Here is a 22,569-nt window from a genome sequence, read left to right as displayed (position 1 = left end):
GCTTAGCATCTATGCTTGGGCCTTGAACTAGTATTATTCCCTGAAAGTCTTTTAAACATGACGATATAAATTAGCAATTAGAATCTAGAAGGTGAACAATTAACTGTTTAATCAAACTATGGGGGAAAAAAGAAAGGAAAAATATATATGCAAGAAGACTTGTGTGGGAAATTCAAATAACTGAATTTTAATATAGTTGGTTTAATAAAATTGTAGAACGAAATAATTCTGCCTATGTATATGTGTGTCTACAATAAATATATATCCTGATATATCCTGGTGTTATTTGAGAAAACAAAACCGCAGTGGGTTTGTGTGTATAATTTTGTAAAGAGATGTGACCATGTAATTTTAAAAGAGAATGAGCTACTTGTTCATTCTCTTTAAAAAGCGTAGATTCGTATTTCTTGGTTTGGGGGAACAAAATACTGATATTTTAGTGTTTTCTGAAGGAAATATTCCAGAAATTTGATATTTTTTTCATTGTGAGATAATCTATGATATTCTTCTAGTTTCTATTATGTTTCTATTATATGTGATATATTAACATGTATTATTACAATATGTTACATATACTATAAAGTATGTACTCTCCTCATGCAGTGCTCAGATGTGCAACAGAGTTGAAAGCTCCTGTATTTTTTACATCTAATCCAATCTTCATGAGCCCACTCTGCTACCTAGATTGTAATGTGTATCTGGGCTGGGTCAGGTCCCACTTGCTTAAAACAACATCCCAGCATCTTAGGTTTTAAATACTCTTCTAGGTGAACACTCACCAATGCAGCTGCTGATTGTCTCCTCCTCTCTTCCCGGCCCTCACCCTAAAATTGTACAGGGGCAGGTGTGATTACTAGTTCTTGGTGTGGGGAGGGGGGCACCCAGCTTGAATGCCTCCATCTATGCTGGCGTCTGTTTATATGGTGCGTGTGTGTCTGTTTTGGCCTCTCAACTGCGGGCTTTTTAATTTGATCCAGTTCCCTAATGACCCTTTGGGTGTCTGGTGCATCCATTGCCACATAGAGCTGACATGAATTGACGTGAATTGACATGACCACCGAGGTCCTCCGCCCTCACCCGAGGCCTTGCTCAGGTAGTGATCTCTCAGCATCTGCAATTCCTGAGCACACAAAGAAACCCCGATTCTCTCTCTGGCCACCTGTCCTCGCCACTGCTGCATATTCACCACGAGGTGCTGTTAGATGTGACTGCCGTGGAGATTCTCTGGAGGCTTCCATATTCCACGCGAGTCAGCCACTGTTTCTCCCCAAGTTCTCTTACTTTCTCAGCACCTATCACCACGTTCCCTAAGTGCTGTTCCAGTGCCTCGTGGATGTAGACGTGGCCCAGAGTGGTGGAGGACAAGGGGTGGAGAGGAGGACCTTTGCATCCGATCTCCTTGTCCTCTCTGTGTCTCCCCTTCTGCTCCCATAATCCAGATAGGAAAGCACCCCCTTTTCCTGCTTTTCTGGGAGACATTTATACTCTTTCATTCTCAGAAGGGGAAAAAGCCTCCCACGTCAGCCTCACTGCTAGGAAGGTCGCCCTCGGTCATCGGAGAAACTCTATAATCTGGGTCAGCCTGATTATCTGAACATCAAGGCTTGCCTCTTGATGTCGTAGCCACAGGATGATTTGTAGCTATGAATAAAAATGTTTTGGATTAATACTGCCTAAAAAGAATGCTCATTGCAGAGTATATATCTTCTCCTTGTCCTATTGACCGAAAACAAAAATGGTCAGATCCTAGACACATCCTCATTATTTCCATTTTTATTGAAAGGAATTAAATGTACTAATAAAAGTTATTTTGAACATGCATGTCCATAGAAACTTGTAAAGGGTGCGTGTGTGTGTGTGTGTGTGTGTGTGTGTGTCTATGGATACATTTCTACATTGACAAAAAGAAAAAGGCAGCTACATCATTCCATTTTCTATTTCTCAATTATATAGTATATAATGCACGTTCTTCTGTCAGTTTATGAGTATATAGTTTCATTTAGGCCCATGTCAGTAGAAATCATCATAATTATATCTTCTGTAACTGGAGAATGAATATATTTTGAACACCCTAAATATCTTCTAGTTAAACCAAGTTTTCAATAATTTAAGAAATTAGCTTGATAGATTCAATAAAGTCCATAATGTAAAATCGAGGAAGATTACAAAACATTTTTTAAAAAAAGTTCTCATGAATAATAAAAAATGGTTTGTGTAGATGAACATACATATGTTTGTATTTTTTGTTTGTTTGTTTTTGACTTTGACTTTACATCTCACGTGTTTTATACTATTCCAAACCAAATATACCATATCAGTGTCTTTATTTCAGGCCCATACAGTTTCTGAAAATAAATGTGTATCCACATTGTCTCTTACAACAACCTGCTTGCATTGTTGAGAATTTAATATGTGCTGTAAGGATTTATCCATGATGTAAAACAAAATAAAAATCTGTGACACATTATAATTAAAATAAGTAATGACCCCAAAAGTGATAATTTGGTGGAATGTAGTATTTAACTGCAACTATTTCCAGCTGGTGTAGTGAAATTAGAAGTCGGTACAACTTTTGAGAAAATAGGCAGTAAGACAGATCTCCTTAATGCAAAGCAGGTAGCTTTGCACTGATCAAGCTTGTTAGTTTGGTATCTGATCTTTTTTATTTAATTGGAATAATATAAATTGATTTTCAGATTAATTGGGAACATGTGTTAGCTAACATAGTGTTCTTTTTATCTACTTTACCTAAAATGACCTGAGCTGATTTCCTAAGTATTTCATCTTAACCAACTGAAAATCTGTGCTTGGTAAGATACATAAACACCCTGTAGGGCACAGAACCATGTTGAAGTACGATTGCCATCTTCCTGAACCAACCAAAAAATGTACATGATTGTGCTTTACAACTAACGAATCTACTCTTTCAGTAGATATAAATGAATAGAATCAGTAGGTCTAAGGTGTCACCCGGGCATTTTTAATGATTAACCAAGTGATTCTGATGTAAATGGTTTTCAGACTACACTTCAAGAAATACATAAGCTAGAAATTATTCTATGTGCATTTTTACTTAATAATTCTGTAAAGAGAGACATGGATTCTCCTCATGTCATACACAGTTACTAAGATATGGAGACATACATCTACATGGTCCGTAAATTTCAGTCCCTTTAGCACAAAATGGCGGACTTGTTTAACTTTCCAGATTACTTGGTGATCCAGCTGTCTTCTGCATTACTCAACTGCAATCTGTAGTCTTTGAGCACCAGAACAGTCTGAAAACATCATACACCACAGTGTCAAGAATGGGGATTTGAAAGAATAGGATGGAAATCCATTTAGAAGATTGACAAGGAAATACAGATAGACTGGTATAAAGAGGGTCAGACAATTTGAAGGAAAGTCAGCAGACTCTAGTGTGGCTGCTCTTAGGTTTTGACTCCACGCTGTCACTTTTAATGTCCTGTTCACCCTCAGGCAAATTGGGAACTACTTCTATAAAAACATCCTTTTACTGGTTTTATCTCTTACACAACTTTGAGAGAAATAACATTTGTTAAGCTGTTTTTTGTTACAAAAGCAAGGTAGCCTTGTTGGAGAAAATTTGGAAAATATATAAAAATTAAAAGAAGCAAATTAAATTTTCTGTATGTCATTGAATCAGATCCTATTTGGCTTTATAGAGACCCACATATATCTACATACAAGTGTGAGCTTGTGCTCGTGCATCTTTTAAATTAAGTAGTTTCACGGAGATACGCACACAGAAGAATGCCCAAACCTCACTTGTGCAGCTTAACGAATTTTCACATAGTGAACACATTTATGTAATCAACACTTAGAGCAAGAAACAGAAATTAATTGGCCCCCAAAAGCCCAGCCTTATGGCTGTGGCATTCCCAGCCCACCTTCTTCACAGACATGACCCTATTCTGACTTCTCTCACAGTGGAGACATTTGCCAATCTTTGAAATGTATACCCTGGGAGTCATATGGTGTGTAGTGCTTTGTGTCTGGTTTCTTACACTTTGCCTTATGTTCATGAAGATCATCCGTGTGGTTACTTGATACAGTGATTTGTTCATTCTCAGTACTGTATATTCTTCTACTGTACACAGAAAGCAATCTATATAAGCATCTTTATGGGTGGGCATTTAGGTTGTTTCCTCATTTTGACTAGACAACACTCTTCTGGTCATCCTTGGCATGCCTTTAAATAAAAATTTTACTGGACTTTTACATATAAAAACATGTACAAATCATACTGAATGGTTGTATGAATTTTCACAGAATAAACCCACCAACGTAGCCAGCACACAAATAGAGAAAGAACCCATTATGGATACCCAAGAATTCCCTGCTATGCATGGTAAATTTAATGACTCCTAGATATTGCATGTGAAAAAATAATAAATCTTGGGGTAAAGTCATATTGCTCAAAAGAGGATATACTTTTGCCTCTGTTATAATAGGAGAAAACCACCCTAATTCAATCAGTTTGAAAGTTGGGTTTTAGTCACAGTGAGGCATGGTCTAGACCCCATGAAGAATTATTAAGAGAGTATAGAACTTCAGTGATCCCAACAGGAAGGAGGGGACATTTCCCAGGTCCTTGCCTCCTTGGTGGCTAAGGAATGCAGTGTTTGACCCCTCGGTCCCTGATGGCTGTCTCCTCAGCCACTCCCTCTGAACCTAGTATTTCTGCTCAGCATGTCAGCCTTTCACCGCACATCATTTGCAAGTAGGACAAACTGTGTTGGTATCTTTTAAGACAAAATTTGCGTAATTATTTTCTCCTGCTTTTCTTCTACTACTTTTTATTTACATCTTGTCACATAGTGTCGTAGCATAACAGATTTTACAAGTTCCAGCTGAGAACTCTTTCTTTCTCTGATTCTGGCCCCAGGCTTCTGTGATCTACCCCACACTGTGACAGAGCTGGGGGCAGGGCATTTGTTCTCAGCTCTGATTAGAGAGAACCATTTCCTGCTTGGCTCACATCTGATGTTCCTTGATTGTGCAAAAGTCCTTGACCTACATAATAGACTCTGGTTGCAACAGGCCAAGGACGTACCTTTTCACCAGGTAGCACATACTACTGGTAGATGTGCCTGCTTACCTTTTTCTTGGGCTGTATGATCCCAAGGTAATCACTTCACTCATGGTATATGATGCTCAGACTCTTGGTTTATATGTGAACCCCGAAAATGATGGCTATAGTATTTTCTGATAGCATTTACCTGAAAATACCCACTTGATGCACTGTGCTCTTTTATAATGTACAAGTTTTATTTTCTAAATAGTGAAAAATGTAAGTGATCAAGGCTACGGAAATGTTACATTTCAGAGAAAAGGAGGTACGCGTGTGTATAAACAAAAGCTTGCCACCCGTAAAATGTGAACAAGATAAAGGCAAAATCACTTCCTAAAAGTAAGCCTCCAGGAAATACTTGACATTTTCAAGAAGATGTTTGCCCTTTAATGTCATCATTTGCTTTTTCCATGTGGGTTTTTGAGGTGCTTGAAAATTGCAAGCTTCCTCCTTTTTTTTCTTCTTTTTCCTTTTTTGGAAAGCTAGGGAGTAGGAATAGTAATGAGATGCTCTTCAGCTAGACAAATGCCAAGATGGCCAATTAGCTGACATCAAAACAAAAATAACTCTTTTCACATGGAATCTTTTTTGTTGTTTCTTTTAAGACCTCAACTGCCACGGTAAATGTGTTAGTGACAGATGTCAATGACAACGCCCCAGTGTTCGATCCCTATCTGCCTCGAAATCTGTCCGTGGTCGAAGAAGAAGCCAATGCGTTTGTGGGTCAAGTAAGGGTAAGTGGCGTGTATATATCAAGTGCATTTTTTAAGTGAATACGTTTCATATATTTTAATTTCAAAAAGACATTCAGCTAATGCAGGGTACAGTGGACCATTAGAAGTGTTGAAAGCGATCAGCGAGATCACTTGGGTATGAGGCGAAACACCAGTAAAGTGCCTTCATTCTCAATCACAGTGCCGGATACTCCTCCAGATTTTTTTCCCTGTAAATCACATTGTGTCCATTTAGCTTTACCTCGTTAAGCTTGTTGATTTACATTTTAGGACCATCAGGTGTTGTAAATGTTGATTAATTTAAATATTCTTTTCTCACGTAATATATATTTTTATTTTCTGGAATTATACTAAGATATTTGTAGAGAAATATGTGATAGCTCTACCATTAACTATGAATTTGTAGGTGCATCCCTCAAAATACAGATGTTTGGAGGTAAATTCATCTGGTTGTGTAAACATGCCCTCAGCATTCTCTGGGTACCTGTATTTCACACACAACTTTTGTCCAACGTGTTCTCCTTCTTGACTCATTCATTAGCCAGTTTTTATTAGCCAGTTTCTGTAGTTCCTTTGATGCATAATCCCATTTTTCTTATAGCAGGGGCAATATTTCCTCAGCTGGGCCATACTTGGTCTTGAACTTGGTAAAGGGTCTAGAAGCCATAAGCTGAGGGCACATTTTGAGGATGACACCCCTATTGTGAAGCATCTACCTGAGATGAGGCATCTGTGTAGGCCACAGGCAAGGGAAAAACCCTTCTCTCTGAAGGAGTGGGGCATCCCAGTGTGCGAGTCCAGACTTTGGGATCGTACCCTTTCCCTGTTAATGCCGCGAGCCGTGAACAGGAGGTTTTCTGGTGCTTTGAAGCAAGCCTTCTCTACCAGACAGCTGCACTTCCAGTCAGACATAGGGTCTGGCATCCAGTCCAGTTTCCTCTCTGGCTGCAGAAGAGGAGGGCTTCTTTAAACAATGTCACAAAGACCCTCTGCCTTCCACACCAAGCCCTTGGGGTTTCGCTAAACAGTTGGAGCTCATCAGTGTTTTCCCTTAGAGCTTTGATGATAACTTACAACAACTTCACAGCCATTATCGTCATCATTGTCAGACTCTCTCTCAATCCTGCGGAGGTCACATAAGGCATACGTTCCCTTGTGCTTTTATGCCACCCCAGCTCGCTGCAGGGGAGAGGTTTGTAATTGTGCCGCGACAGTGCGCCCGGGAGTCTTGATGTCATGTAGCCAGCAAGCCATCAACTCCAGAACCCTGTATAATAATACCTCTGGCGTCAAAACTCTCACCGTGAACTCGGCCAGAAAAGACCTGTAGACAAAAGATTGAGGAGTTCAAGTGACACGAACAGGAAAGTGAGGAAGTGATGCAGGGAAAAGACAGGTACCAGTGCAGGGCTGGCTACTGCACAGGTCCTCGTGAGGAAAACTGGAGCTCAATCCCAACAACAAATCTAGGAAATCATATGGCCCGGAGTTATCAATCCTGAGAAGCGAGGGAACTGGCAAATTCATGCACGAGACCCTGACAGTTCTCGGTCACTGATGCTTTGGAGGGCATTTTCAGTACTTCTTGCCTCCAGTGCAAACAAGCGGCCAGCTCTCTGCAGCTCAGGTACAGGAGTATTCAGTCAAACTGCACACACCAGCAGGTAGAAGTTGGCCAAAGAGTATGCCTGCTCTGAGGGCCACGGGTGGGGCACTAGAAGTTTCTATAACACCAAGCAGACAAGATGATAAAATCTGAGCGGCATGTGCAGAAAACACAGAAAAGGAGGCAGTGCTGGCATTTACTCATGAAGGATGAGTATTGACGAGAAGAAAATTGGGAGGGGTTGGAAGCTGTCTGGCAGGTAATTGCATGAATAAAAGCACAGACACAGAGCACTGACATGTCACATTACAGGAAATTAGATGTGCCACATCGTAAAGATTTCTCTGTGCGTGTTGGAGGTGGTGGGGGGACCCCTGCAGGGCGTGACGGATGGCGTCACTAGATTTTTATAAAGCTTACTCCTGGGTAGATTGTAATGGGAGATTCTAAATTCAGAAAGCTGTATTTAGTCACATCTACCAATTATTCAGAAAGAATAAACAGGTACTGAAATCACTTAGGAAAATTATCTTTTCCATTTCTCATACTTTACTTAACATTGGAGAGTAAAGCCCATATGGAATATATAATTAATCATAAGTAAGTAGGCATTAATATAATGATTAATTTTTCATTATTTTTATTTTTCCTTCCTCTTTATTTTCATCACTTTCCCTAGTGATTCTTCATCTTTGAAGGGATTATAGCATTAAGTTTGTTTCTTGTCTCCTACTTCTAAAATTCAACAAGGAATGGTCTTTGTAATGTATTTTGGCATTAAAAATTGAAGTAAAAATCCTGGCACTCATAATTTGATAAAGCAGTAATTGTCATGGACTTTAGGCAATAACATCTTTTCACAAAAACCTAAAATGACTGAAACTAAAAAGGAACATGAAAACGTGCAAAGCAGGTGCATCTACTGATTCCGCCCAGTCCCACAGAAGTTGTAACATCCATAGGATGGGATTTTCATGCATCCCAACAGTCTCCTGTTGCTACCTAATGAGAATTTTATGATACATTAATTGCACTAAATGACTCCTGCCCTGCTTATAGAATTTAATTCTAGTTGTCACCAGAACTCTATGAAGACACACTTAAAACCAAAATACATATGGTTATTTATTGTACTGAATTTGAGTTACCGACTCCAGAGTTTTTGTTCTAATGATGTGGTGGTGTGTTAATCCACTGTTTGCATTCCAGTGCTAAAGGCACTTTTTATTTACTTTTTAATGTACTAAGGTAGTGTCATAGTAACTAAACTTTATTAAATAGGGAATACTTCTGAAGCAATATTTTTGGATCGTGCAACGCAAAGTTTCATCAGCATGTTAAAAAATAAACTCCCAACCTGTAACGTTTTAACGGAGAGCTCACTATATGCCAGCACCATATACCGTACTTAACTTTGAAAACTATTTCCATATTCCCAGGGCATTGTTGGGGAGAAGAGAATGTGTGCAGAGTGAAACCTAGGAAACACAGTGAGAACACACTCTGTGTCTATGTCAAGTGTCAAAGTGTCATCCTGGTGATTTACTGAAGGACGAGGAACGCCACAAAGGAATAAGTAGCTGTGTCAGTGTCCGTGGGAAAATGTATTCATCTGCAGTATCTGGACAAATTAGTGAGATTCTAGGTTGGAACAAACAAGGCAAAGAAAGATACCAGGTGGAGATGACCCAGGACAGAGCTGGGCTGAAGAGGCAATTTGAGAACAAGTCAACAGTCTGACAATAATGGAAGATTTGTTGAGAGGAGTTCTGGAAAAGTGATTAGGAACATGTTGAGTTCTGACGGGGAAGACCAGGGGGGCTGCTAGAGAGACTCGGTGTGTCGGCGTAAAGTCTTGTTTAGTGTTTAGTGCCCTGCACAGCATGTCACGGGGGGAGCATGTAGGGGGATCTGCGTGCATATTCTGATGGTGGACCACAAGCGTGCCAACAGGGCATCCCTGGTGAGGTGTTGGGTGTAAGAGGCCTCACACCAGCTACGGACAAAATCCCTGCCCATTCCAGATCCCAGGGTATGCAGAGAAGCAGCAGAAGACACATGCTTGTATGTGAGAGAGACACAGAGAGAGATTGTATATTAGAGAGGATCTCATAGATAATATATATATATATATATATATATATATATATATATATATATATATATATGATATGTATACACAAATATGTGTATATAGAAATACTTAGGTATGTAGGTATTATTGTTAAATAAGGTCAATAGTTAAGGGTAAAGAGGCTGGGTCTACTGTTGAGATTATGTCATTTCTTTTTTTTTTTTTAAGTTCAGTAAACTGCTTAGATGTGTTTCCCAGACCCTATTTATCGCTAAATCAGAAGGACCCCCAGGAAAGGTTCACCCTGATGTGTGAGAGTCAGGCGGCCAAGTTTGGTCCCACCACACACCCTGGGTCTACAGACGTGGGCCCTCAATGCCATGGATGCCATTTTCATTGATCTGCTCAAAGAAGGTCTGACAGATGGACCCCCGAGTCTGGGTGAGGAGTGCAGAGGAGGTAAAGGGGAGACCTGTTTCAGTAAACATGGTCTTCACTGCTGGGTCACCCAAAGGACCTCTTTGTACTTGTCTGACAGAGTTTAGCCTGAGGGAGGAGAAGCTGTTTTCACTTTGGGACACGTGCCCAGGAGGCACTTTGTGGAGATTTGGGGGGAGTGGGAGGTGAGGCCCGGGAGGCCTTGGAGACTCGTCCAGCTGCCTGCCCTCGGACAGCAGCTCGTGGAGAGGTTCCTCAGGGGCCACAGTTCTGCTGAAACTTGTCCTGTTTCTCAGAATAGCCTTGGGCATGAAAGCCCACACAGCGGCAGTGAAGGCACACTTGGAAACCACACTGTCTGTTACGTTTAAAGCAGGTTCTTAGCAGTGTAGATGATACAGAGTGAGCCACTTCCTGGCAAACCTCTAATCGGTGCCTTGCAGAAATTCTCACGCTGCATGGACTTCTTTAGCTCTAAGTGACAACAATAGAGGCCCTGAGTCAACAGAATGTTCTTCCAGTTCTAAAACAAAACTGGCTGTATTTGTTTAAGCTGAAACATAAATGCAGTCCCAGTGTGAGGTCTGCACGCTATGTCCCAGCTACGGGAACGTGCTAGCAGTTCAGTTTAAACCCTGAAAGCAATTTTAAAGTCATTAGTGCACGTCAGTGTTTAGAAGGGGAGGGCAGGTGTTCACTTTAAAAAGAAATTGGTGGGGTGTCTGGGTGGCTCAGTCGGTTGAGCGTCCTACTTCAGCTCGGGTCATGATCTCACAGTTCATCAGTTCAAGCCCCGTGTTGGGCTCTGTGCTGACAGCCCAGGGCCTGGAGCCTGTTTCAGATTCTGCATCTCCCTCTCTCTCTGCCCCTCTGCTGCTCGTGTTCTCTCTCTCTCTCTCAAGAATAAATAAACATTAAAAATTAAAAAAAAAAAAAAAAGAAATTGATGTTTCCTCCAAATACACAATTTAATATGAAGCAAAGTAAATCTGAACCTCACTGCTGTGTCTCTGATGAATGTCCTTGTTGTCTGTCTGTGTGGGGCTCTAAAAATGAAATGAAGGTGGGGAGCTTTATGGTGTTTTATTTATTTTTTGTAGCTCACTCTGACATTCAACAGTGCCTAAAACTATAATACTTCTTTTTTAAGTGGGCCACAAGTGGGGGATTTTATGGGTTCTCTTGTCAAGTCAAACTATATAAGGCAAATACTATACTCACTCAACTAAAGAAAGAAGCCTGCACAATTTGAAAAATTGGTGACCTGTATTTTAATGCTATTACCTAAAAATATTTATAATGGAGATTTATCTGTTGCTCGTGAATATTTTTTTTTTATTTTTTAATGTTTATTTTTTTTAAGTTTACTTATTTATTTTGAGAGAAAGAGAGAGAAGATGAGCAGGGGAGGGGCAGAGAGAGAGGGAACTTGAGCAGGGGTGGGGGATGGGCACACAGAGAGGGAGAGAGAGAATCCCAAGCAGGCTCCGCTCTGTCAGCACAGAGTCTGACACGAGATTCAATTCCAGGAACCATGAGATCATGACCTGAGCTGGACGCTCAACCGACTGAGCCACCCAGATGCCCCTAAATATTTTTTGAAACTCAGTCTTTCAGATTCAATTAGCAATTCATAAATGAATTAGAAAATTTTGTGCTTATATTTTTGCACTGTTTACTTGAGACCTGTCCTTGGATCAGCTTTTAGTCTTTCTATCAGCTGTTATAATAAATACATGTGCGTGTGCCTGCGTGTGTGTGTAAACATTCATAGGTGTGTATAGCCCCAGAAGTACAATGAATGATATCCACCCCCAACCTGAGGGTCACCTCCATATTGCCAAATGTCATCTTTATCTGGATAACTTCACTGGTACATTTGAAGCTGATCTCTCTTCCCTTTTTCAGACCCTACTAACTATCTGCTCTCGGTTTCCATGTTGAAGCACACCTGATTCCTCCTGCCTTTCCCTGGCTTCATTTGCTTCCTAAACCTTTTATTTTAATATGTATAAGTCCCTTTTTTCTAGCTTCATTGAGGTATAATTGGTATTCAAAATGCAGCACATGACTCATGTATACAATTTGATGTGTTTGAGTTTGGATATATGAATGCATTCTGGTTACCATGGCCACAATTGAGGCAACGGACATGCTGGTCACCTCCAAAACTAACTTTGGATCTTGTGCGTGTCTTCTAAGTTGGCTTTCCACTTCTACACATTCATTCTGGGACATTCCCTGCACCTTGTACCCCACAGCTTCTAGAACATTTAGATGCTCATGTCTTCCATAGCTCTACCCCTTAGCGTTTCTGCTCCTTTAAGCTACGGCTTCAAATAAACCTATATCTGTAAAACTAACCCACCTGAGTGTCTTAGAGACGCCTCATATCCAACATGACTAACACTGAACGCTTGTCTTCATGTTCCCTAGACAGGGCTTCCTCTCTGGAATTCTCCATCTCAACCTGTGTGTCTCCTCTTTCTTCCTCACTGTCCACATCTGGTCCCTCGCCAGTCCCGATAATTCTCTGTTTCTCACCTGAACTAATATCACAACCTCTTTCTTTTTAAAAACACAGAATTTAGCTTATTTTTCTATCCTTAAAGGCCACACTACATTTAAAAAATATCTTCATAGTTTCTTGACCTTATTGCTGTTTTTTTCACTTAATTGATTATCCTGACGGTAGTCTTTGATACCTCCTAGTTATCCTTAGTGCACCTGCTGGACCGCTGTCTCTAACCACCAGTTCAGCCACAGGAAGCACCGCTCAATGCAGAAAACAAGGTGTACCTCCCGCTGCTACTTATCCAGCTTTCCCTGCATCAATGCTCACCTGCTTGCAGTTACTAATCATTATTCTCAGTAACTCCCCCAGGTCTCTGCCTCTGCTCACGCACCCACCTTGATTTCTTCCTTCTCCATTCTTTATTTAGAGAACTCATCTTTGAAAATCTGGTCAAATGTAGTCTCTTCCAGAAAAACTTACCTAAACTTTTCCATGTCCTAAATGATCCGTCCTCATGGCCCCATTTATACTACGCACAACGTTTTGATAGTGCTTACCAAAGTATATGGAACTGATCTATTTATCCCAATTTCTTGGAAGCACAGACTGTCATATTGATCTGAGAGAACTGATACCCCAATATTTGGTTCTTAGAAGATGCTGAATTAAACTAGACCTAATGGGGGCACCTGGGTGGCTCAGTCGGTTAAGCCTCCAACTTCAGCTCAGGTCATGATCTCACATCCGTGAGTTCGAGCCCCGCGTCGGGCTCTGTGCTGACCGCTCAGAGCCTGGAGCCTGTTTCGGATTCTGTGTCTCCCTCTCTCTCTGACCCTTCCCCATTCATGCTCTGTCTCTCTCTGTCTAAAAAATAAATAAACGTTAAAAAAAAAAAAAAACTAGACCTAATGGATTAAAATGGTCTAAAAGTACATTTTTTTCGATGAAGATTGAGATATGTTGTAGAAAGACAAGAGGTATAATATATGTCAACATCTGCAAGTACATATGTGGCTTACCACACACACATATGCATAAATAAACAAAGACAATGTTTTGATATTGGGTATCTATCTACTTTTAGAATTTTTTTATTCTTGAGAGAGACAGAGACAGAGCGTGAGCAGGGTAGGGGCAGAGGGAGAGAGGGACACAGAATCTGAAGCAAGCTCCAGGCTCTGAGCTGTCAGCACAGAGCCCGACATGGGGCTTGAACCCACGAACCGTGAGATCATGACCTGAGCCGAAGTTGGACACCCAACTGACTGAGCCACCCAGGATCCCCAACTTTTAGAATTTTTTTAAACACAGTTCATGTAGTATAGAACATAGGGAGTTAATTTAAAAAGCAATGTTAATGCCGAGAACATGTGAAATTTCTAATCAGCCTAGAGCAAAATCTTTACCACCAGGAGACAGGGAAACAATAGGTTCAAGAAGATTACTTAGAGGAACAATGTAAGAGATATGCTCCCAGCCTGTTTGGTCATGTGTTTGGAATTGTATTTTCTACTCACCCGTTTACCATATATACTCTATTTAAATTATTTAATATTTGTCTAAGAAGAAATACTATTTTTGCCTCACAAACCCTTGCTCCATTCATCTCGCTGTGCCTTTTAATGCCACATTACTTATTTATGAGATCCAACTTTATACAAATTGCACTTCTGTTTTATAGACTGATGAAAATTCATGGCCTGTTCACTTTGGTTGGTTTCGGTTATCCTTTCGTGCAAATGTTACAGCCCACTACAACTGCTTACACCGACTTTACTGCCTGAGGAGGACGCTTGCCAATCAACTTCTGGTTTTACAGGAGGGATCCCAACTGTTTCTGAAGCTTTTCATTAAGACCAAATCTCATCCTTTAAACTTTAAGAAAGATGTGTAATATATAGAAAGGGATTGAAAGATACATGCACAATTTATTATAAGGTACACATGCGTGCAAGTAAGCCCAGGCACGTAATCCTCACTAGGAGAGCCCCCTGCCTGCTTCTTCCCACTTTCCCCCACCTTCTATTAACCCCTGTGATTAGTTTCTTGATTTCTATTGTAGACTGACCAACTCACTAAGCTCCCATAAACAAGATAGTCTAGTTACATCTTTTTTAAATTGTCTATAAATAGAATTGTAGAGTATGTGTGCTTTCGTAACTGCCTTCTTTTATTCACCTTATCTTTTTAAGAGTCAACTTTCTGCCCGTTGAGTCATGTATTTTATTTCCAATGTGCGGTTATGCCACAGTTCATATTCACGTTCTTACTATCGGCGAGTGCTGGAGTGGTTTCCAGTTTGAGGCTATTATAACCAATGCTGTTGTGAATACTTTCATATAATGTTTCCTGTGCACATGTGCCTGAATTTCTGTTATGAATATGAGTATATTTAACTTTATTGAAAATCCCAAATCGTTTTCCATACTGACTCTGACGGTTCTCCAAGTTAGTGATTGTCCCCGTCTACATTTGTGTCAGTCTTTCTGATCTGAGCCAATTTGGTGTGATTTTAGTGGTCTCACACTGGAATCTTTAGAAGCATTTTCCTGAAGAGATTGGATATGTTTTCAAAAATATTTACTTGCTATTTTGAATTTTTTCCCCAAAGTACTTTTTTAAATCTGGTATCCATGAATATATTGGATTGCCATTGATTTTCTTCTTGAGTGTCCTTTTCATTTGTGAGGATTCTTTATATGTTCATGACTTACTGTTTATTCCATATATTTCAAACATCTCAAACTCTAGATCTTGTATTGCACTTTCTTTTTCTTTTTATGTTTATTTATTTGTTTGGGGAGGGAGCGATAGAGAGAGAATGAATGAATGAATGAATGAATGAATGAATCCCAAGCAGGCTCTGCACTGTCAGCGCATAACCCAATGTAGGCTCGATCTCATGAATCATGAGATCATGACCTGAGCTGGAATCAAGAGTCTATTGCTTAGCCGACTGAGCCACCCACACGCCCCATGTATTTCACTTTCTTAAAAGTGTCTTTCGATACATAGAGTTTTTAATTTTAAAACTTCCAACTTTATCCATCATTTTTATTGGTTTTTTTTTTTTTGCTATTCTTGGGTCATTAAGATATTTTTCTATATTACAAAAAGTTTGTTTTGTTGTTTGTGTTAGGTCTATCATCTGAAGTTGATCTTTGTGTATGATGTGACATACATACCTACTTTCATTTTCTTTTATATAAATACCCGTTTATTTAGTAGGCAAGTCTTTTCCCTCTATTTTCTTCTAGAAGTATTAACAGTTTCAGGTCTTCTAAGTCTTTAATACATTTTGAGGTGATCTTTGTGTATGGTGTAATATAAGTGTTCAATTTCTTTCTTTTGCATGTGGACATCCAGTTTTCCCAACACCATTTGTGGAAGACACTACCTTTTATCCCTTGAATATTCTTGGTTCTTTTGTAGAAGATCAAGTAACTGTATAGGCATGGATTTATTTATGGGCTCTCTATTCTGTAACATTGATCTATTTACCTGTTTTTGTAGCTTTACAATATATTTTGAAATCAGGAACTGTGATACCTCCATTTTGGTTCTTTTTTCTCAAGATTTCTTTGGCTATTCTGTGTCTTTGTGGTTCCATATAAATTTTAAGACTGTTTTTCACCTTATGTAAAAAAATGCCAGGGGGATGTTGGTAGAGATTTCATAGAATCTCTAATTGCTTTGGGCAATATGGACATTTTAACAATATTAAATCTTCCAATTCATTAACATGGGATGGCTTTCCATTTATTTATGTCTTCTTTATTTTCTTTTTCATCAATGTTCATCTGTTTCATCAATGTTTGTCTTTTTCATCAACATTTCATCTACCATGAGAGACAAAAATTGTCAGGATAGAATGATAAAAGGTTCAATTCATTAGAAAGATAATACTAGTTATGATTATATATGCATGAAGATCAGAGCATCTAAATATATAAGCAAACACTGACAGATCCAAAGTGAAAATTACTATAATAGTAGGAGACTTCAGTGTCTACTTTTAATTATAGATAGAACATTGGGGCACCTGGGTGGCTCAGTCAGTTGAGCATCCGACTTCGGCTCAGGTCATGATCTCACAGCTCATGAGTTTGAGCCCCACATCGGGCTCTGTGCTGACACTCGGAGCCTGGAGCCTGCTTCAGATTCTGTATCTCCCTCTCTCTCTGTCCCTAACCCACTTGCATTCTGTCTCTGTCTCTCTCAAAAATAAATAAACATTTAAAAAAAATTAAGTTATAGATAGAACATATAGACAGAAAATCAATAAGGAAATAGCATACTTGAGCAACATTGTAAACCAACTGGCCCTAACAGATATAGACAGAATATTCCACCCAAGAAGAACATAATATATCTACTTCTTGAATGAGACATAGCAAATTCTCCAGGGTAGATCACATGTGAGGATACAAAACAAGTCTTAACAAATTTAAGAATATTGAAATTATACCAAGTACTTTTTTCAACAATGGTGGAATAAAACTAGAAATCAAAAACAGAAAAAAAAAACTGGAAAATTCACACATACCTAGAAATCAAACAGTAATTTTTGAAGAGTCAACGGGTCAAAGAAGAAAGCAAACAGGAATGTAGAAAGTATCTCAAGACAAATGAAAACAAAAGCACAACATATCCAAACTTAATGAGTGTATCAAAAGCAGTACCAAGAGGTAAGTTTATAGCCATAAATGTCTACATTAAAAAAGAAGAAAGATCTCAAATATACAACATAACTCTATACCTTAAAGAAATTAGAAAAGGAAATACAAACTAAGCCCCAATTAAGCAGAAGGAAATAAATAATAAAGATTAGATTAGAAATAAATCAAACAGAATAGAATAACTGTAGGGAAAAAAATCAATGCAACTAGGAGTGGTTTTATTTGAAAGATAAATATTGACAAACCTTTATCTAAATTAAGAAAAGAAGAAAACTCAAGGTCAGAGATGAAGAAATATGACAGCTGATGCCACAAAAATACAATAGGTCATGAGACTACTATGAAAAATTATAATCCAACAAATTGGATTTGAAGAAATGGATAAACTCCTAGAACCATACCTACCCAGACTAGATCATGAAGAAAACGAAAACCTGAAAAGTCTAATAATGAAGAAAAAGTAATCAGCGATCAGAAATCTCCTGTCAAATAAAAGCCCAAAATCAGATGGCTTCACTGGCAAATTCTGCCAAACATTTAAGGAAGTAGTAACACCATTCCTTCTTAAACTGTTCCCAGAAGTTTCGAGAAGCTCATTTCATGAGGCCAGCATTGTCCTTATACCAAAGCCTGTTAAAGACATTACAAGAAAGAAAACTATAGGCCAATATCCGTAATGAACATAGATGCAAAAATCCTCGACTGAATTCATCACACTGAATTCATCACCACATTAAAAGGGTCATAAACCATGATACCATGATCAAGTCCCTGAGATATAACGGATGGCTCAACAGACACATCAATTAATGTGATACATGATACAAACAGATGAAGGATTAAAGTTACATAATCATCTCAATACATGCAGAAAAAGCATTTGATAAAATTCAACACCTTCTTATGATAAAAACTCTCAACAAACCAGGTTCAGAAGGAATGTACCTCAATTTCATTAAGGCCATCAATGAAAAGCTCACTGCTAACATTGTCCTCAACAGTAAAAAGCAGAAAGCTCTGCTCCAAGATCAGGAACAAGGCAGGGAGGCCCCCTCTCACCACTTCTATTCGACTTCGTACTGGAAGTTCTAGCCAGAAGTGGTAGTGCAACAAGTTCTAGTGCCACGAAGCCTCAATTTGCAAGGGCAGGAATCATATATACCCTAGGTAGGTCATTCAGGATGATGGTGATAGAGGCCACTCATACCTCAAACCCTGATTCTCACTCTCACCTATTTTCCCTGTCAAGAAAAGTACCATCTAATGGCCATGGCTTTCTTAGCCCTTTAAAAGGTCATCCCCAAAGTTGCCCTTAGCTGTTTCTTTACGAAGCCATTCCAATATCCTACCGGGCCAGCATGGTTGGATGGTACAGTATGTTAGGGCCAACAGATCCTGTAGTTTCGTGCACATAATTATACCTCCTTTGCCATAAAACAAGCCCCTTAGCCTGAAATGATGTTGTGTGTAATCTCATGGACAATAAATGAGGTATTTAATGTTCTTATGAATATTGGTTAAATCCCTGCTCCACCCTAGACTATGCATTAACCACAATAAAGATCATAGTAAATATGAGTCTTTAGGTCATCTACTTTGGGTGGTTTCTGATTATATATATCAAGAATTACCCTTGTTGGCTGCCCTCCTATCCTACCGTTAGGAGCGCCATGATAGGTTGGCCAGCCCCACAGATCCCTGCCCTTCGCAGCCATTTACTTGCCATTCCATCCTTGCAAAATCCTAGGAAACATTTCATTCGTCTGCCTTTGATGTTTGAGCATTGCCACCTGGATTCAGAACCCAGAATCCAGAACTCTGCCATTCACATTGACACTAAGGAACACAGTTCCATAGTGTCAGGGTAAGTACCTCTCTGTGGCCCAGAGACGAGAACCAACCCCTGAGTATCCTGATAATGCCAATGCACCCCATGGTGCACCCTTCTGTATTGTTTCAAAGAAGAGATGTTATTGAGGCCTTTCTGGAGAACAAAGTTAGCCAGTGACTTCTCAGATCTCACACAATAAATCCATATTAAAATGCCCTTAGCTTTGGGTCTCTGACCCCTTCCTCAAGTCTCTAAGGCAGTTCTAGAATTTATACCTTGGTGATTATAAGCCATCGTTTTTTCTGGAGGTTCAGGGAGTAACCAGGAGTGAATTAGGATCAGCTACAGATTCCCCTGCCACCATCTTAAGTACCTCAGATAGCAGTGAACTCTCTTGTTATTCAGACCTGTAATTTGCTCCCTTCACCCCAACCAGTACAAGAAGGATTCATTCTCAGGTCTAGTCCCCTGGATCCTGCCAGTAGTTGTTAACCATATCCTGATGTTCTTTTTGGTGGATTATCTTTTGCTTCCCATAGCAGGGACAATTAGCCATGCTCCAACTCGACCTTAGTTATTGATGCAGAAGCAATGAAAGTAGATAGTTATAGATCGCGAGGAGGGTGGACATTATCTTGTGAGATGTCTGCTTTATGTGGGATCATTTTATTATCTCCTGATGAGGTGACACTTCTGTCCTCTGGCAATAAAGAAATGGTGAATGTCTCTTTCAGAATGCCCAGAGGATTAAGATGTTCAAGGTTTTGAAGTGCTTCCAGCCACACGTGCTCAGCTCAGCTCTCTTTCCCTATCAATACTTTGAGTTGACATTAGATGTGTCAGGGCTGTGAATGCATCTTTCTTTGTAATTAGGTCTTGAGCGCTATTGTGAGTACAGGCCATCCTCAGCCACAGGTCCGAGGCTTCTGTTAATGCTCCAACAGAGGTCGTCAGCTTTTACCTCATGCTCTGAGTTGATTTGGGTGGTTCTGAGCTTCATTTTCTTTTTCTAAAGATTTCTATTCCACTTAAAAACCAATCAACTCAACAATTCTTATAAATACCTAGAGACTGATAAACCTCAAACTGCATTAGCCAGCGCCTCACCTTTCCCTATAGACCATTCAGGGGAGGGTCATACATGAACCATAAATCACCCTCAACTTCCATGCAGTAGGAAAAGAGTCCATGTCAAAATCTCATATTGAGTATCTGCTTTCTAGGGTCACTTCTAATCCTTGGATGATCAAGTCCTTCTGAAACACGTTCCAAAAGCAAGCACTTCTCACTTATCCTTACCCACAATCATTTCTCCCCTAGATTAAATTAGTAGTTTTGTTCCTTGTTGACCTGGGTCACTCCTCCTCTCCTATAGTCAATTTCCCTAGAAATTGCAAAGTTATATTTCAATGCAAATTAGACCCCAGAACAAAAGTTGTAGTTTTAAATGTAAATTAAACCTCACCCGTGTGCTGCTCAAATCTTTCGGTGAATTCCCATTATAAATGAAATCCACATTCCTTCCCATGGCTTACCTGTCTCCGCATGACTGGCGCCCCCCTCTCTCTGATGCATTATCTGTCGCCCCACATCAGCCACACTGGGCTTGTTACAGTTATTGAACACAGCCACTCCCGCCTGCCTACAAATAGACTCTACTTGTCGTACCTCTGACTAAAACTCTCTGACTCTCCATGTGATTCATATCCTCATTCAGATTTCAGTGATCCTCACTGGAGAATGTATCAGTTTTTTAAGTTCCTGTATTACATGTTGGACTACCCACACTGTCTGAAGTGTCTGAAGGAAGGGATTTGTAGTATTGTTTTTTTCTTTTCTACTACTAAGCATTTATTCTCTGCATTAAAAGGAAACAATTCATCAACTTCTTGCTAAGTGAATTTCTGGTTCACTCTATGTCAATCCGTCTTTTTCTTTTTTTTTTTTTTAACGTTTATTCATTTTTGAGACAGAGAGAGACAGAGCATGAACAGGGGAGGGGCAGAGAGAGAGGGAGACACAGAATCTGGAACAGGCTCCAGGCTCTGAGCCGTCAGCACAGAGCCCGACGCGGGGCTCGAACTCATGGACCGTGAGATCATGACCTGAGCCGAAGTCGGACACTTAACCGACCAAGCCACCCAGGCGCCCCAATCCGTCTTTTTCAAAAAACTCCACTGGTTAAGCAAATCTTGCCTTGCTTTGAGAAAAGATAATCCAAGATTTTGTTTCCTTCTTTTATTGACTTCATACCGCAGAAGAGCGTTATCAACTGGGGGCTCTGTTTTGTAACAAATAGATTTCAGATAGACTTGAAATGTACACAAATAGGAATTTCTGAACATAGATGATATACTTTCTGTGGATAATGCGTATATGTAAATATATTTTTCATATGTCTCTGGAGTCTCTAGGCCTTGATATATACATATGCTCCTTGAGTGGAACATAAGATTTGTGGTTGGAGTTTGCCTCTTCAAGGAAGTTGTATTCTCACAAGGCTGATTCTGTCCCTAACTTCCTGCTTCAGTGAATACTCTGTTTTATATCTTGAATTTGTATCTGTAAAATTTAATCTTGGCAGCAATCAGTGTTGCTGTAATAATGCTGTGTAACAAACAACATCAAATCTTCAGGACACACAACAGTGAATATTCACTTTTCTCACTCTTGGGTCTGCAGGTTGGTGGTGTTAGTAGGGTTGGTATGGGTGGTAGGGTTGGTGGGGTTGGTGGTGTTAGTGGTGGTGGTTGGTTTGGTAGGGTTGGTTGGTTTGGTAGGGCTGGTAGTCTTAGTGGTGGTGGTTGGTTTGGTAGTGTTGGTGGGGCTGGTAGTCTTAGTGGTGGTGGTTGGTTTGGTAGTGTTGGTGGGGCTGGTAGTCTTAGTGGTGGTGGTTGGTTTGGTAGTGTTGGTGGGGCTGGTAGTCTTAGTGGTGGTGGTTGGTTTGGTAGTGTTGGTGGGGCTGGTAGTCTTAGTGGTGGTGGTTGGTTTGGTAGGGTTGGTAGGGCTGGTAGGCTTGGTATGGGTGGTAGGGTTGGTAGGGTTGGTGGAGATTTGTAGTGTTGGTAGTGTTAGTAGTGTTGATATGTTTGGTAGGTGTAGGTGGGGTGGTAGGTTTGGTGGGGGTTGGAGGGTTAGTAGGTTTGGTAGGGCTGGTATTGTTGGAGCATTGGTATCAAACATCAGCCTGGTTGGTTGATCTCACTGTTCCCCTGACAGATGTGGTTTGGGCTCTTGCTCAGGTTTAGACATGCTGTGCAAATGTCTTGTTCTTCTCCGGCACTACCTTGAATATGTTTCCTTATGAAGAGTGAGAATGCAACAGGCCACACCTAGTCACACATGAACATATAACCCACAGGTACGTGTAACATGTCTCCTTTAATGGGAGTTACTGCAGTGTCACTTGGAAAAGGAATGGGGTGAAAACTTCAGTAACAGGGAGAAAGTGGATAGCAGAGCAATAATTCTCCTTACCATAATCCCTTTTGATTTCCACAAAAATCTGTTACAGAGATGTTTCCTCAGAGATTCTATTTTACTAGGCCTGTTAGAGGAAGTGGGAGCATTCAGGAAACACAAATAGCTTTTTATTGT

General features: G+C 40.0%; 1 protein-coding gene across 18 annotated transcripts in view; it reads left to right on the top strand.

The window, feature by feature from the left end:
- The window catches only part of PCDH15 (protocadherin related 15), a 1,681,879-nt gene that overhangs the window by 1,423,767 nt on the left and 235,543 nt on the right, over positions 1-22,569 (top strand). For all 18 annotated transcript variants that reach the window (XR_008425054.1, XR_008425055.1, XR_008425056.1 and 15 more), the window contains one exon: positions 5,701-5,829. Coding sequence is in view for 15 of the 18 variants with exons in the window: in XM_053910276.1 (XP_053766251.1) it covers positions 5,701-5,829 (129 nt within the window). In the remaining 3 variants the exon portion in view is untranslated. The remainder of the gene's footprint in view (positions 1-5,700; positions 5,830-22,569) is intronic.

The sequence above is a fragment of the Panthera pardus genome, unplaced genomic scaffold (assembly GCF_024362965.1).
Source record: "Panthera pardus isolate Hobbes unplaced genomic scaffold, ASM2436296v1 HiC_scaffold_22, whole genome shotgun sequence".
NCBI classification, from domain to species: domain Eukaryota; kingdom Metazoa; phylum Chordata; class Mammalia; order Carnivora; family Felidae; genus Panthera; species Panthera pardus.
Note: the sequence above shows the minus strand (reverse complement) of the source record. Positions and strands in the feature narration are given on the sequence as shown.